The following is a 12,370-nucleotide window of genomic DNA, read 5'->3' as shown; positions in this document are numbered from 1 at the left end:
GCAATGCAATACATGGCACATATTACTATTCCGGAGCTTGAAGAATCTGTCCGGGTGGCCTTAGAGGTAGACATAACGGAGGAAGTTAGGGTGGCACTGATGAAGCTCCGACCGGGAAAGGTCCCAGGCCCAAATGGTTTCCCAGCGGAATTCTTCAAGAAAACGGTGGATCTCTTGACCCGCCACCTGCTAGGCCTATTCCTTGACGCTGAGGAAGAGGGACAGTTCCCCCTGGACCTCAGGCAGGCAACAATTGTCCCGATCTACAAGCAGGGGAAGCCGACGGACGACTGCTCGCCCTACCGCCCCATCTCCCTCCTCAATGTAGAGGCAAAACTATACGCCACGATCTTGGCACTCTGCATGCAACGGGTGGTATCAGGGTTGGTCCATCTAGATCAGACGGGGTTCATCCTGGAACGGGCCACCAGATATAATCTAAGATGGACCCATAACTGGCTTAAGGAGGTGGAGGACAGGACTGAGCCCCACTGGTTCCTCTCCCTGGATGCCGAGAAGGCGTTTGATGCTGTCCATTGGCCCTTTCTGGAGGGTGTGCTGGAGCGCATGGGATTCGGGCCGAAGTATAGACATAAGATCAGTCTCCTGTATACCAGCCCCAGTGCTAGGGTTAGGGTGAATGGGGCGTTATCGGAGGCCTTCCCGATTCAACGAGGCACCAGGCAGGGATGCCCCTTATCCCCCCTGTTGTTTGCGCTATCCATTGAAGTGCTGGCCTGTGCGGTAAGACAAAATGTAGGAATTACCGGGTTCCGGATCGGGCCAGCGGACGAAGCAGACGAGAAGCTGTCCCTATACGCGGACGATGTACGGCTCTATGTCACACACCCGGACACTACCGTACCGGCACTGTTTGAGGAATTAGATCGTTACAGGAATAACTCAGGGTACAAAATTAACTGGCACAAGTCAACGCTATATGACCCGCAGGGTAGGGAGGACTGGCCCATGCTGTCCAAGAGACTGAAAACTAGGGAGAGGTTTATGTACTTAGGAATATTTGTCACGACTGATGGTAACCTCTCCTACGAACGTAATATCAGCCGGGTCCTAGGCACTTTCTCTGACGACGCTAGTAGACGGCAATCACTCTCTCTGACGATTCTGGGGCGGGCAGCTATGTTTAAAATGGTCACGCTCACCAGATTTCTATACGCATTCCAGAATGAATACTTTCCCTTGACGTGCAAGACATTCCGAGACATCCATGCGGCATTAAGGTCCTATCTGTGGTTGGGTAAGCAGCCTAGAGTAGCTATTTCGACCCTACAGAGACACCAATACGATGGTGGAATATCTTTGCCTGACCTAGAGGCCTACTACTGGACAGAACACTTGGCACCAATAAATGAATGGCTCCACGTCCCGCCACACACCCCACCTATGCACTGGAACGACACAAGATGGGCATCCACAGCTGTCTTCATTACATCTATGGAGGGAGGGGGCAGGTCAGACTACTACCGGCTACTAGAATCACGCTGGGAGCATGAAAGAGGGCAAAAAAGGCAATACAGTGGGAGCACAAACCGATGAAGCAAACTCCACTGTGGCACTGCACCTGGCTGAAGGAATTACACAAGTTGAAGGGGTTCCAGGAGTGGGATGCCATAGGTATCTTTACTCTAGGGGATGTGATTAAAAAGGGGGTATTACAATCCTTTCCGTCGCTCCAAAAGAAGTATGGACTCCACCCCTCCCAGCTCTTTAAATATATGCAACTCATGGAGGGCGGAGGGGTCATCGCTGGAGGTACTCCTTGAATATGCCCCGCTAGAAGCCGCCTTTTGCAGGAACAAATCCCAGGGAAAGCTGTGTCCCTGACATATAAAACCATCATGAATAATAGACCAAAAAAATTAGAAGGCCTCAGGAACACATGGCAACTTTCTCTTACTAGGAGACTTAAATCTCCATCTCGAGGATAGTACAGACAAAGTTGCTGGTGATCTAATTTCGGAATTAAAAGCATTCGACCTCCAACTCAAAAACTCCGAGGCAACTCATGCCAAAGGACACCTGTTAGACCCACTCTTCACCAATCTCCATAATGTAGAAGTCTCTTACCCACTCCCCCTCCCATGGTCAGATCATTTCCTTATCCCTTTCACATGGCAAACCACTCTAGACACCCCCCAGATCCCAACCTCCAGACAACAGGAAAGAATTTGGTCCAAACTATCATTCGAAAACTGGACACAAAAATTAATTCACTCTGCCCCCTCCGCAGATCCCGACCCAGAAAAAGCAGACAAAAATTTTACCAGCTGGCTCACCTCCACCTTGGACCAAGTCGCTCCTAAGAAAAATCTTAAGAAAAAATGCACTTCTTTCAAATCCCCCTGGTACTCCCAAGAACTTAGGAATCTACGAAAAATCTGCAAAGTCCAAGAACGTAAATGGAGAAAAAACTGGGACCCACTCATCAAAGAAGAATATAAAAAATCAATGAAAATTTATAAATTAGCCCGAAAGTCAGCACAGGCCTCCTTCTATGAGGAAAAAATTAAATCTGCTTCAAACTCGTTCCGCGAGACCTACAAAATATTTAAAGACCTATTAAAAGTTCCCAATCCCCCCCCACTCAGGTACCCTCAGTCGCTAGATGCAATCAAATAGCAACTTTTTTTCAGAATAAAATTACAACCATTCTACAAACCCTCCCCCCCAAATCTGACAAAAACCCTTCAGACACCTCTTCACTCCCAACGGCCGTCCCTCTCCTAGACAGATTTAATCAGATGACTAATGAAGAGTTTCTAAAAACCCTTTCAGGCATGAAAAGTGGCTCTCCAAATGATCCAGCCCCCATTCATATCCTCAAACAAGTGGGACCTACCATCTCACACCTGGCCACTAACCTTATTAATGCCTCTCTTAGCCAAGGAGTGGTCCCCCACAGCTGGAAGCACGCAATAGTCAAAGCCCTTAGGTTGTCAATCAGCAACTATCGGCTTTCCTCAAAGCCAACAACCTTCTTCGCCCCTCTCAAACAGGGTTCCGCCCTGGTCAGGGGACCGAGACAGCCCTCCTACAAGTGGTAGAGGAAGCCAGATGCATCTTGGATTCAGGAGGATCAATGTTACTGATCCTCCTGGATCTAAGCGCTGCATTTGACACGGTTGACCACGAGATCCTGATCCAGCGACTGTCCAACTTAGGAGTAAGAAACACGGCACTTTGCTGGCTAGCATCCTTCCTTAGAGACAGAACCTTTCAGGTCTGTGAAGGTAATGAGCGATCTGACTTTTCCCCCTCCAGTGTGGCGTCCCTCAGGGCTCTTCATTGAGCCCTACACTATTTAATACTTACATGGCCCCCTGGAGGAAGTGGTTACCCCCTTTGGGATAAAAACCGTCACATACGCTGATGGCACCCAAATGGTGGTCTCATTCTCGCTAGAAAGTGCCCAACTTAAAAACCTCCATGACTGTCTCGAAGGGATCCACCAGTGGATGTGTGACTCAAGGCTGAAACTTAATGGCTCTAAAACTGAGCTCATGCTACTGGGACACCAAACATTACCCCTCCCCAGTGCTATGTGGCCATCTTGCCTGGGTACCCTTCCGCAACCCAAGACGGAGCTCAAAAGTCTGGGTTTCTGGCTGGAGCAGGATCTTTCTTTTAAAACTCAGACCAAGAAAACAGCGGGCACCTGCGTAGGCCTACTCCGTTCGGCCAGGAAGATCCTCCCTCTGCTCCCAGCACCTTCTCAAAAACTTCTCATACAAGGCCTGATATCATCTAGGCTAGACTATGGCAATGCCCTCTTCCTGTCAGCCCCTGAAGCAACTATGAACATTCTGCAGAGAACTCAAAATGCCGCCGCAAGGCTCCTGACAGGTACCCCCCGCAGAACATCAGCCAAACCTGCCTTGAGGTCACTTCACTGGTTGCCAATCAGTGAAAGGGTCAAATTTAAGGCCTTATGCACAACACACAAAGCTCTACAAGGCCAGGGTCCCCCGTTGCTCAAAATCATGCTTTTCCCATACAAACCTAACAGGTCTCTGCGCTCCTCCCATGGTAACCTGGCCACGGTACACAGAATTAAGAAAGCCCGAACTGGAGGACGCCGCTTCTCAGTTGCAGCCGCAACATCTTGGAACGCCCTACCAACCCATCTGCGCACTGAACCTAATCACAACAAATTCCGCAAGCTACTTAAGACTCACCTTTTCCCACAATAAACCGCGCACACCCTTCCCTCTTCCGTTGCCCCCCTCAGTTGTTAGTGCAATCCCAGCGCTGGGACGCCTCCGGGCAGCCATGCGCTTTAGAAATCCCGTTTTAATTTCATTTCATTTCATTTCATGTGGATTGGGGGGGTAGTACTGATGCACCCTAGAGAGGTAGCGATTAAATCACGCCTCCGTTTGATCCAGTTTAAGGTCCTGCATAGGTCATATTTTGATAGAGTGAGGCTTTATAGACTGGGGAGAATACCTGACCTGGGCTGTCTGCGCTATGGCCACGACAGGGGAGACTTCCTACACACCATTTGGTCCTGTCCCCGCATTCAAACGTACTGGGGGGAGGTCTTAGCTGAACTGGGAGAGGTGCTGGAGACAGACATCTCGTCAGACCCGAAAGGTAGTACTCCTGGGGATGACTAATGACGTGGACTTGGCACGCCCACTACTGATTTTTCTGGGACTAGCCCTGGTAGTGGCCAAGAGGGATATAGCCAGGAAATGGGGGGCACCTGACACTCCGCTGTTTGCTTGAGGAATGGAGAAGGGGCATGGACCTCTACATGGCAGCCGAAAGGGTCACATATAAGGCGAGGGGCTGCCCAAAGAAATTTCGTAGAGTATGGGGCAAATGGAGACACTATCACAGCCTTGATGGAGGACTATGAGAGATCGTAGACACTTGCAGGCTTGGGTATCAGAGAAGGAGTGAACATTTGGGGCCGGGAGATATCACTGCAATGGATTCTGATGTTCGTAATGGTGGGCTACTCAGGCGCTGGACTTTGGAGTCTGACGCATAGGGAGGGCTGGGAGGGGACAGGGGAGGAGGCGTTGGATGGGTGCTTAATAATGACGTGCATGTTCTTTGTGTTTTCGGCTGCAAACGTAATGGAAATGGTGCTAAAACAAACGAGGGGAAAGTATGGGGTGGGGGAAAAGTTAAAAGACTGAACTTTGTTCGTAATATCATACTATGTAATGTGATATACTATGCAGTTGCAAATAAAGAAGTTTAAAAAAAAAAGTGGAGAGGAGGGTGTAGGTGTAGGAGATGGTGGTGGTGGATGAAAAGGGCTGGTACCAGCATTTTTTCTCTTCAAGGGGAGTTTGTAATGACTGTCGTCATCAGGAAGCTTGTGCATAGAAGGTGGCTTAGCGTGAATATTTCCTCTATTATGATTAATGTACATTCGATTTGGATGGTACAATGTCTATTTTCAGATCCGAAGGTGCTAAAGGGACATATTTGGTTCTCGGGTCCAATGGTTTCGGGCCGAGATGGAATGGCCTTTTGGCGCGGAAAGTTTCGGCTCTGAAGGCTGTTTCTTTTTTCAGAGTGGAGGGTTTTGGCTGCGAACCGACTTCGCGCTTGGAACCGGAAGGTTTTGGATCAGAGGTGGATTTCGGCCGACTTGGTTCCGAGCCAGAAGGCTTTTGACAACATGTTTCGGTGCCGAGTGGGAGGCACAGCATCAGAAACATTGTCTCAGTGCCGACCTTGGCCAGAAGGCAGAGGTGGTGCCAAAGCCTTAGATTTTTGGGGGGTGGGTGGATGGGGCCAGGGGTCTTCTGTACTCACGTCACCCTGTCCCTGCGGCACATTGTCAACATAAAGTCTATCTCCAACTCTGAATCTGAGTCCGACACGGAGAAGGCCTCTTTTTCCTCAGCCGCTGAGGGCTCGAGATTATCTTACTCTGAGTCTTCACTGAAGATATCAGGCATGTTGTCGACATGTTTGAGCTGCATCTCCCGACTTCGAGCCTGCAGAGTTTTATTTGACCGAAACGATTTGCACGCGTCACAGTCTTCTCCTCTGTGCTCTGGAGAAAAGCACAAGTTGCATGCCTGATGTGAGTCAGTGCACGGGTACTTGGTGTGGTACAGAGGACAGAATATGAACGGAGTTCAATCCATCGACGAAGAGCTGGACCTACGAGGTTAGGCCCGAAGGCTGTCCACAAAACTTTCTGATCAAAATTGGAGATTTCGTTGACCGAATCGATATGCGGAGAAGTGAGAAATGCGTATGAAAGAATACCGTCAAGGATAGAATGGATAACGCATCGAGGGGAACCCGAAGAACAGTTTTGAACCGGAGTCCAGCAATACACATCTGAACCCATTGGCAGAAAAAAACAATCCAACAATGGAGTTCATGCTCAGTATCACAGAAAGGAGGAGTCACCTTACCTCGTGACTGGGAAGACTTCTTTGAAGAAAAACAATTTGCAAACATCTGGACCCAACAATAGATGGCAGGAGTATGCAAAGCATGTGTATCTACAACACACATGCCTCGAACATGGGTTTTTATAGCAGAGCTACTTCAAAACAAATCATAGGTAGTGAGTTCATAGCTTTTATATCTGCTTAACTGTAGGGCTTTTTCTACAGAATTAAAATGTATGGGTGTTCTAGTCATCCCAAATTTCTATTTGTGGTGCTGAAGAGGTACACATTATTGTTATAGTCAGTTTCTATTCCCAAGAAAAAAAAGGTGCCCCCAAGTTTCAGAGAGATTGTTCTTACTACATCAAAAAGACAAGCCTGCATGTTAACCTGTTTGTCTCTTCATCTCAGCCGACCTTGCTCACACTGGAGCAATGATTGTATCTCTTAATTGAGGATAGTCATGTCATGTTTGGGGTAAAACAAAAGTGTCATGTGGTTAAAGATGAAGATGTGACCATGAATTATAAGGAATAAAGTACACCTCTCATACATGTTAAGGATATTGCAAGTCACCTTGGAGTTTCATAACTGTCTGAAGTGACTTGGCCTTCAGCTTTTTTCTTCTTTGTGGTCATGGAACTCCTCGATGACTTACAATATCCTTATAATGTATGGCAGGGGGTACTATATCCCATATATTAATCAAACACGGTAGTTCACGTTAGTAGGTGGGCTCTAACCTGCTTAATGCCATTCTTTTGTTACCTAATCTACTCGAGCCTTTATTTATGGGTAAAGACTGGAGATTACATATTTCCTAATAAAATACATTGGCTGCTACGGTGATATGTTTAAGAGCAATCAACACCAAGACCTCACCTGAGAAGTATACAATGGTAGAGAGAATGAACCACTTCAGATGCATTAGAAAGGCCACTCAACCCCAAGTCTCTAGTCTGCAATTGAACAGCACCACCATCAACCAGAGGGGCGGTCATTAAGTAATTATTTTCCAAATAGGGTTTTTTGGCTATAATGGGAGACTAAAAAACATTAACAATGGAAAAAACTAAGATATAGGGATGCATAACATGATACTCTTATTTATTTTATAGATTTAATCAAGATGTAGGTTTGTTATGGTAAAACAGTCTATTTGTTAATTAAGCTTCACATTAATTACTTGGTGTAAAATTGACAATGCTGTCCATTTGCTATAAATGATATTTTATAGTGGCAAGGGTTAGATCATAAGAGACAGCTCTGACGTTCCTAAAATTGACTGTCAAATATGACTACCTAGTGACCTCAGAGATTTTCTGTCAGTGAAGAAAATGTTATGCAATATTTACTAATGGCAGGGTAGCAAATTGCTCAGTACTACTAAAAACAAGTATTTTAATGAATAATTTAGGTAGGATAAACGTCTATGTAAATAACAATGTAGTGTGTATCTTCACACGGTTTCAAGGAGGGGCACTTCATTATAGAGGCTTTAATACAATTTTAGAGAAGAGATTTAGTCCACTAGCTATACTAGCAATTGTGGGTTTTTGGGAAAATGGGTAGTAACTCTGGCTGGCTTCTATTCTCGAATACATTACGTGGCAAAATATTTTCTCTCTTGCTCTGTGATTCGGGTCGGAAATCTGTCAAAATAGGATTCAGTAAAAAATATTTAGACAATGGTATGAATCAGACTATAAAGCGTCATATAAATAACGGAAAAAGGGATTTTAATTTCAAAACACTAAGCTGCAGTGCAATAACTTTTTCCTTCTTGGAGTTTCCAGTTCAATAACACTGCCTTCTCCTTCCGTTATTACTTTAAGCTACTGTATAGGACCTCGATGCAAATGTTGTCAAGTTTATAATCGAAAACATCGTTAAAACCAAAACATTCTGTTAGTTGAAACGTTTTCTAATTGAATAAACTTCGCCTGCTGAGAGTATAGCGTGTTTTAAATGTCTGTAAATCACAGATAGGACAAAAAGTATTATATAACAAATCAAAACAGAAGTGTCCCGTTGCCCAAAACGCAGGTATGGGAATGAATATGGCTGCTCCCTGAGTATTAAACTGCGCTTGATTCATCACGCAAGTATCTCTCCAGTAACTAGTATTAAAGTTACTGGAACCCCGTACACTGAAGAAATATTTCCGAAGAATGGACAATAACCAAATGCAACACAGGATAAATCGTATTTTTAATTCGGTAATATTTTAAATGACAAGGTTTCAAAGCAGGCTTTGGATTACTTCAAACACAATAAAATACTGAACACAATTTCATAGAAATAAATATGTTGTTTTAAGTTTTAACATTAAAAAAAACTGTACAGCTGAATTGTTTTGTGAATAACACTGTACTGTAAGTTATGCACCAAAGGAATATAAGTCCACGATGTGCATTTGTGCACACATAGGTAGAAGATACTGATTTCAAACATTTTTTCATAAAAAGAAATAACGAAAAAAAGATGGACGTATGGGTGGAAAACATTGAATGGGGATTCAGAGGCTCTTCATCAAACCTCTGACAACAAAACAGCAACAGAAAGAGTATTTGAGGACAGAGGGGGATAAAAACACTTTAAGAATATTGAGACAACATTTTCAAAAGTTCAGACCAACTTCTTCCGAGACTCTACTGTGCTCGCAAAATCAACAGCCCATACCGACTGCATGTTGTTTGTGGCCTAGTAGTTTGCATATATCTGCCACATTAGAGAGACTGGGCATTGAAACAAAGTCAAGCAGCAACTTAGTCGGCCGGAAACACTGACTTAATCCTTTGTGCACCCAGTGAAGCACAAAAGAAGTTAACTGAAAGAAATACCATTGTATCATGAACAGAGAACACGTTTATTATCTATTAACCGTACTGCTTTTCGACAGGTCGTCTTCGGAACCAGCCTTGTGCGGCCGAATTCTAACTAGGCCTCCGTTTTCTGGATAGCAGCGTACCCACAGACCGGACTATTGCTGGATGTGAAATTCCTTCAAGAGAATGGATTCCTAGTAGGTTCTAAGTCGCTGTTGGCATCTTCCATGGCTGAAGCCTCGTAGTCTACTGGATTATCAACCAAGTCAACATCTCCCTCATCATTGCTCTCTGCACTGTAATCAATTTCTTCAAGGAAGCGTGGTTCGTCCTCATCCAAGACGTAGGTGGTGGGACTGTGAAACAAAGAACACACATACATTAGTGGATTGTATGCGTGAGATAATCTCTGTCAATGAGAACAGAAAAACTGAAAGCAAATGAAGATTACCAAGCCTCTAGAATATTAGCAGGACAGGTCTAATCACAATTTTCATTGATACCACTACTCAATGCAGGGAGTGGGAGGGTAAGCAGTCCACCCAGATAACCTTGAATGAGTTCAGATGAACAATCAGCTATACAGAGGCATGTTATGTGCTGTTTGGCACATCTGTTGTATTATTAAAGAGCTACTGTCAAATATGAGGCAAATTGTTTTGAAAACGAGAAATTTGTAATGCTTTCACATTGATGAGGATACTGAAGTTCATGAATGTATCAAGAACAAGCCAACACTCTTTTGTGTGAACAAAATAACAGCAGATTCCTCACCTTGACAAGTTACTTACCTGACATGATCTAGCCGCAGATTCCTTACCTTTGCGTTTCCCGGGCGTCAGACTGGATCGAGAAGATTTTTCTTTGAGCAATACCCCTGTGCATCAGCAGGTGGCATTGGACAGCTCCTCGTGACATCGTCGGCATCATCTGCATTGTCGTGACGCCTGCGTCACCTATTTAGGTACCACCTTGGTGCGCTGATATCAGTTACTTTTCACAACTTTCCACGCCAGAAGCGCAAAGCCATGAAGTGAACTGACATTGGCGTGTTTATGAACAACTAGGGCCCTGAAAGGGACCAGTCCTGACCCTAGAATCCTGTCCGCAGTGCAAATAGGACGGGTGGGTTGGTAAGGAATCGGCATCTAGATCATGTCACTACCAGATAAGGCGTTAATGAAGGTAAGTAACTTGTCCATCTGATAGATGATAGTCCTGACCCTAGAATCCTGTCCGCAGTGCAAATAGGATGGGCGGGTTGGTAAGGAATCTGCATCTAGATCATGTCACTACCAGATAAGGCGTTAACGAAGGTAAGTAACTTGTCCATCTGATAGAGACATCTAGCCGCAGATTCATTAACTTTAAATAGATACCCAAAAAATATCATGCCCGGGGGAGGGTCTGCAGGTAAGTTTAGCCCAGGAAGTTGTGCAGGACAGAGCGGGTAAAAAGGCCATCCTGCGCACTTGACTGTGCAGGCTATAGTGCTTGGTAAATGTGCGCAAGAATGACTGAGAAATGACGAGGACTGGAACTCCACATTTCAACCCCATGGTAGCAGCCTTAGCTCTGGTGGGGCGAGCCCCTAAACCTTCAGGAGGCTGCTTTTTGGCCAGAGCCTAGCAAATTTTGATGACGAGGACCACCCATCGCAAGATAGTTTTCTTCTGCACCTCACAACATTTCTTTGTTTCAAAGTACCCCACAAAGAGTTGGTCGTCCACCCAGAAAGCTTTAGTGCAATCAAGGTATTAAGACAACACTCTTTTTGGATCCAGATCACAGTTTTCCAAACTTTTCATGTTGGTGACACACTTTTTGGAGATGCATAATTTTGTGACACAGTAAGGCAGTGTAGTGAGCGAGCAAGCCCAAACCACCTAAGGGAGGTTCGGTGGGGGGATCTCCCCGGAAAAAAATGTTGAAATAAAAGTGGGCAAATTGTCTCCCTCTGTCGCCCTCCTCCCTGTGTCTGTCTCCCTCGGTCTGTCTCCCTCTGTTGGTCTGTCTCCCTCTGTCTGTCTGTCTCCCTCTGTCTGTCTGTCTCACTTCCTCTGTCTTTCTCCCTTCCTCTGTCTGTCTCCCTTCCTCTGCCTGTCTCCCTCTGTCTGTCTGTCGCCCTTCCTCTGCCTGTCTCCCTCTGTCTGTCTGTCGCCCTCTGTCTCCCTCCCTCCCTCTGTCTCCCTCCCTCTCTCTCCCTCCCTTCCCCTGTCTCCCTCCCTCTGTCTCCCTCCCTCCCTTGTCTCCCTCCTTCCCTCTGTCTCCCTCCTTCCCTCTGTCTCCCCCCGACTCCCTCCCTCTGTCTCACTCTGTCTCCCTCTCCCTCTGTCTCCTCCCGCTCCCTCCCTCTGTCACCATCTGTCTACCTCTCTCTCCCTCTGTCTCCCTCCGTCTCTCTGCCTCTGCCTGTCTATCCCTGTCTCTGTCTGTCCCGGTGTCCCTCTCCGTCTCTGTCTGTCCCGGTCTCCCTCTCCGTCTCTCTGTCTCTGTCTGTTCTGCCTCTATCTGTCTGCCCCTGTCCCTGTCTCTGCCTCTATCTGTCTCTGTCTGTCCCTGTCTCTGTCTCTGTCTGTCTCTATCTCTGTCTGTCCCTCTCTCTCCGTCCCTCTTTCGGTCTCTCTCTCTGTCTGTCTCCCTTCCTCTCTATCTGTCTCTCTCTCTCCCTCCCTTTCTCTCGCTGTCTCCCTCACTCTCTCTGTCTCCCTCTCTCTCCCTCTGTCTCACTCCCTCTGTCTGTCTCCCACCCTTTCGTCTGTCTCCCTCCCTCTCATCTGTCTCCCACCCTCTCGTCTGTCTCCCACCCTCTCGTCTGTCTCCCTCCCTCTCGCCTGTCTCCCTCCCTCTCGCCTGTCTCCCACTCGCCTGTCTCCCTCTCGCCTGTCTCCCTTTTGCCCGTCTCCCTCTTGCCTGTCTCCCTCTTGTCTGTCTCCCTCTTGTCTGCCTTCCTCTTGTCTGCCTTCCTCTTGTCTTCCTTCCTCTTGTCTGCCTCCCTCCCTCCGCCTCCCTCCCTCTGCCTGTCTCCCTCCCTCTGTCTCCCTCTCTCTGTTTCCCTCTTTCTGTCTCCCTCTCTCTCTCTCTGTCTACTCCCGCTCCCTCCCTAGGACTCCCTCTCTCTCTCTCCCTCGGTCTCCCTCCCTCTTGTCTCCC

At 46.7% G+C, this 12,370-nt stretch overlaps 1 protein-coding gene across 2 annotated transcripts in view; it reads right to left on the bottom strand.

Moving 5' to 3' along the window:
- Window positions 1-8,584: 8,584 nt before the first annotated feature.
- The window catches only part of AGTPBP1 (ATP/GTP binding carboxypeptidase 1), a 1,139,154-nt gene continuing 1,135,368 nt past the window's right edge, over window positions 8,585-12,370 (bottom strand). For both annotated transcript variants that reach the window (XM_086961295.1, XM_086961296.1), the window contains exon 26: window positions 8,585-9,573. In XM_086961295.1, the coding sequence (XP_086817421.1) occupies window positions 9,396-9,573 (178 nt within the window). In that variant the 3' untranslated portion in view covers window positions 8,585-9,395. The remainder of the gene's footprint in view (window positions 9,574-12,370) is intronic.

This window comes from Lissotriton vulgaris, chromosome 3_1, assembly GCF_964263255.1.
Source record: "Lissotriton vulgaris chromosome 3_1, aLisVul1.2, whole genome shotgun sequence".
In the NCBI taxonomy this organism is placed as follows: domain Eukaryota; kingdom Metazoa; phylum Chordata; class Amphibia; order Caudata; family Salamandridae; genus Lissotriton; species Lissotriton vulgaris.
The sequence above is the reverse complement of the archived record's forward strand: the minus strand, read 5'-3'. Positions and strand labels throughout refer to the sequence as shown.